Source organism: Carlito syrichta, unplaced genomic scaffold (assembly GCF_000164805.1).
Source record: "Carlito syrichta isolate Samal-C Ts95f unplaced genomic scaffold, Tarsius_syrichta-2.0.1 Scaffold96420, whole genome shotgun sequence".
NCBI lineage: Eukaryota > Metazoa > Chordata > Mammalia > Primates > Tarsiidae > Carlito > Carlito syrichta.
The window spans coordinates 1,045-5,415 of NW_007040516.1; the positions used below are offsets into that span (position 1 = coordinate 1,045).

The window sequence follows — 4,371 nt, forward strand, 5'->3', positions numbered from 1 at the left end:
TCCTAATCATCAGGGAGATGCAAATCAAAACCACACTGAGATACCACCTAACCCCAGTCAGAATGGCAATCATCAACAACTCAAAAAATAACAGCTGCTGGAGAGGGTGTGGTGAAAAGGGAACACTTCTACACTGTTGGTGGGAGTGTAAACTAGTGCAACCTCTGTGGAAAGTAGTGTGGCGATTCTTAAAAGCTCTAAATACCAACCTCCCATATGACCCCGCAATCCCCCTACTGGGAATATATCCTGAAGAACACAAATCACTCTATAAAAAAGATAACTGCACACGCATGTTTATCGCAGCATTGTTCACAAAAGCAAGAACCTGGAAACAGCCATGCTGCCCGTCAAAAGAGGACTGGATTTAAAAAATGTGGTACATGTACACGATGGAATACTACGCAGCCATAAAAAAGAACAAAATCATGAATTTCACAGCAACCTGGATGGAACTAGAGTCTATAATACTGAGTGACCTCTCACAGAAACAAAGATCCGAGTATCACATGTTCTCACTCATATAATGGACCTTAAACATCCAATGCAATACTATACAAAAATGACTGACTGTACTGGAAAACTATGGTGGGGGGAGGGAGATGGGATTAACAGTAGCAAATATCTGTCTGGAAATGGGGAAACACCCCATATCAACAGGGTGCCTGAATGAAACGCAATTGTATACCTAACCCTTAACTGTACCCCACAACTTCACAATAAAAAAAAAAATGTGGGTTGAAGAAGAGGCTTCCATATCTGAAGTCACAGGTTCTTCTTCTCCATCAACAACATGCAGCATTTTACCCTGCCTAGCTCATTCTTCTCCAATGCTGCATCTGGGCCTCCATATTTAGGCCTTCACTGACTCTTGCTTGGACCATAGCAGTAGCCATTACTTTATCCACAGGTCTCTATGTGTGCATAAAGCCAGTAAGTTGCATTTCCTGAAACTCACCTCTATGCCATTTAACATGGCATATCCCTCCTCATTGGACCGGAGATCTTTAACATTTTCCTTTAATCTACAAAATTAAGCACTAATCCCCCACCTTAATCCTCAGATCACTTTACTCAACCTTTCTTACTACATTTTACATCCCTTGGCACACACAAGGTCCCTAACTCCCATCTAATTGCTTTCTCTTTGAGTTATAACATCCACATCATTTCTACCTCTACATATTTTCTATCACTGATCTTTCTCCTTTTCTTGAAATTTCTTTTAGAAAAATGTTATACGGTCTTTCCTCATTTCCCAATACCTGCAGTGTCTTATTACTGTAGATTGGAGGATTAATTGGAGAGGACCAGAATGGGGGAGGGTAGCCCAGTTAGGGACAGTTACAATATATTATGGGAAAGATGGTGGGCAGGAACTATGAGAAAAGAAATGCGGCAGGATTGTTGCTGAAGGGATGGCCAGGGCCACTGGGATCTGTGCAGCTGAGGTTGAGGACTGAAATGATAGTGCTAGAATACCTGACGAGGCCCTGCCTTAAAGACTTTTCTGTAGACACTCAGATGAGGCCACCCCGTGGAAAAGGCCAGGGCTGATCCACATTCCCATTCCTCCAAAACGTCACCCCATTCACCAAAACCAGTGGTGGTACCTCTTCCCCAGTGCCAAGCTCATATTCTCATCTTTGTAATTTTCTTCGAGAAAACACCAGAAGTCAGGTTTTGTACAAAAATATATATATATATTGTTTAATATTACATAATATACATTTCCACAATAATATTTGTAGCAATGCCTTGGAATTTAAAAACAAAAAGTCCTTGCATTAATGATCCTTGCAAAGACCCTCAAAACACCCCAGGTGCAGAATTGGGGTTCACAAAGGAAAAGAAATTTGCCCAAGTCTCCATATCTAAAAAATACTAGTATCACAGAAGATAAAGTTAAAACATCAATAACTTAAATAATATTAACATTACTTAAAGCATCATGTTTTATATTAATCAACAAAATGCATACCCTCTGGAATTATAATACAGAAAAAACAGGGTATCCAGGGGAAGCCAGGGGAAAATAAATTAGCTGCAGATTCTTGGGTTGTGGCATGAGTGTTCAAGGCTTTGGAGTTTGAGTTTTCTTGTCCAGGTGGGCCATGGAATCCTGGACCCACTTCTGATTGGGGTCAGCACAGATCTCCTTGTCTAGTATGGTCTTGAAGCTGTAGGGAGAGAAGACACAGTTAGAGGACATTACTTTACAGTTTCAGCCTAGGACTAAAGCCTCTTTCTCGCCAAGGGCCTGACATGGATGCTAGAGGAGGAAGGCAAGTAGGAGGAGGGAACCCAGGGCAGGCAAGCTACCCCAATTGTTTTCCCAGTTGGGGCCATCTTGACTTCAGGATAAAGAATCTGAGCGGGGAGTCTGAACGAGCATCCTGATGGAACGTGATGTTGGGGGTTCCTTTTTCCTTCTTGACCTCGGGTTTTCAATGGGGAACCTTTGGATATTGAGTTAGATGGGGTAACTCTCTGACTCTCAGTTTACGAGGCTTGTCCCTTGCTCCCTGAGAGAGGACTTTGGACCAGGGAGGGTTGGTGTGGTCAACTCACATCACAGCTTCTTTGGGACACTTGCTGCTGGTGACTCTTCTGTAGCTTGCCAGCCTCTGCACTGAGATCCTCTTATTGGTGAATTTATAGCAGCAGGTGACTGGGGCATTAATTGCATCTGGAAAATAACCACCAAGAAAAAGCATTTTAGGATGAGCTGGATTCTTCTTATTTTAATAAAAGCAGAAAAGAGTCATTGGGAGAAAGCAAAGGAAAGGGAGAAGAGTTAGGACCCATTAAATTCTAAATGCCCTTTCTTCATAGCTAGAATCATCTTTGACACATTGACTCAGTACCTATACTGTAGAATGGGTATACAACATTGATAATGGACAGAGAGAAGTCAAAACTAGATGTCTTCTGGGACTGTCATTAAGAAGAACTAATAATCCAAATGATCAGGGCAGGGAAGTTCAACTGGGGAGCCCAATATGGGTCTCGTTTTAGGTTCCAAGCAATCTATTGTATGGTGATGAGCCTAATACTGGCTGAGTTCCCTAATACTGACTGCCTCTGAAGAACCACTGTCTCTGGAAGCTGGGCTGAATGAAACATAGACCAGATTCCTTGTCTCCAGTGCTTCTGGAAACAACCTGCACACCCACCCCAGGAAGCCCTGTCTTTTTGATCACCCTCTTTCCCAAACTCTACTTGAAGCAGCTGGGCCAGTAGCTACAACTGAGAATGATCCCTGAGCTAGGCTCCTGAAAGAAGCTGGACTCTGCATTCAGAGCTGGAATTCCAGTCCAGGCTCTGCCAGGAGCAGCTGTGTACTCCTTGTCCTTCTCTGAATTGTTTTATCTTAGAAAAACAGCTGTTAAAGCAAGACTCCTGGTTACCTCTTCTGCTGGGACAGTCCATGATAACCCAAAGAGAGGGCGATGAGCCTCCAGGGGAAGAAGGAAGGGGTCTCACCTGGCTGAGCAAGCCCCTGGGGGCTCAAGACAGCTGCTGTGAGCAGCAGGCACAGAAGTGCTGCGGAGACCTTCATGTTGCAGAGCGAGGGGTGAGCTTGAGCTTCAGAGTGAGAGTTAGAAGTGTCTGGGTTGGTCTCAGCTCCTCTGCTCTCTGGTGGCTCTGTCTCTGCCTCTTATAAAGAGTAAAGAGGGTGGAGCCAAGCCGGAGGGCTTGGCTCAGGGCAGAGGCTTGGCTCTGGGCATCCTGAATGAAAGTGAATGACGAAGTGGAATCTTAAACCTGCTGAGCAAGTGCAGACCCTGGGAGGTTTCCAGGAAGTAGGAGGGGGAAGCAGCGAGTCAGGATGGGACAATTTTTCTGTCCGCTGCTGTGAGCAAACAAAGTGGGGGGAGGATCTGGCGCCTTAAGTCCAGACTGACCACAGACATGAACCAGGAGGATTATTCATGAGGATTCCGCTTTCTCTGAAGTGAAAACTCTGCAGAAAAGGAAGGAAATGAGGAAACTGAGGTCACAAGGGAGATGAAAGCATGTCAGACTCACCATCCATGGGCCATCTTCAGGCCATGGTCCAAGGGGTCTCTGAGCCAGGAAGGGGCTCCCCACCAATGCATTCAATCCATTTGCTCACTCACATGCAGGATGGTAGTACAATGGAAGCCTAGCAGAACTATAGGAGTGTGTAAACATTGAACTGAATCTTTTTTTTTTTGAGTTGGAGTCTTACTATGTCGCCCAGACAAGAGTGCAGTGACCGCTCCCGGCCACCGCAGCCTCTACCCGCTGGGCTCCTGCGATCTTTCCGCCTCAACCTTCCAAGTAGCTGGAACTACAGGCACGCACTACCATGCCCGGCTCATTTTTTGATTTATTGTAGAGATG

General features: G+C 45.0%; 1 protein-coding gene across 1 annotated transcript; it reads right to left on the reverse strand.

The window, feature by feature from the left end:
• Positions 1 to 1,681: 1,681 nt before the first annotated feature.
• Positions 1,682 to 3,627, reverse strand: LOC103264824 (C-C motif chemokine 2). The gene is made up of 3 exons (XM_008062527.2): positions 3,487 to 3,627; positions 2,572 to 2,689; positions 1,682 to 2,180 (listed from the first exon to the last, which is right to left on the reverse strand). Exons 1-3 carry the CDS (start codon positions 3,560 to 3,562, stop codon positions 2,075 to 2,077), a joined length of 300 nt encoding a protein of 99 aa, XP_008060718.1. The 5' UTR covers positions 3,563 to 3,627; the 3' UTR covers positions 1,682 to 2,074.
• Positions 3,628 to 4,371: the final 744 nt, after the last annotated feature.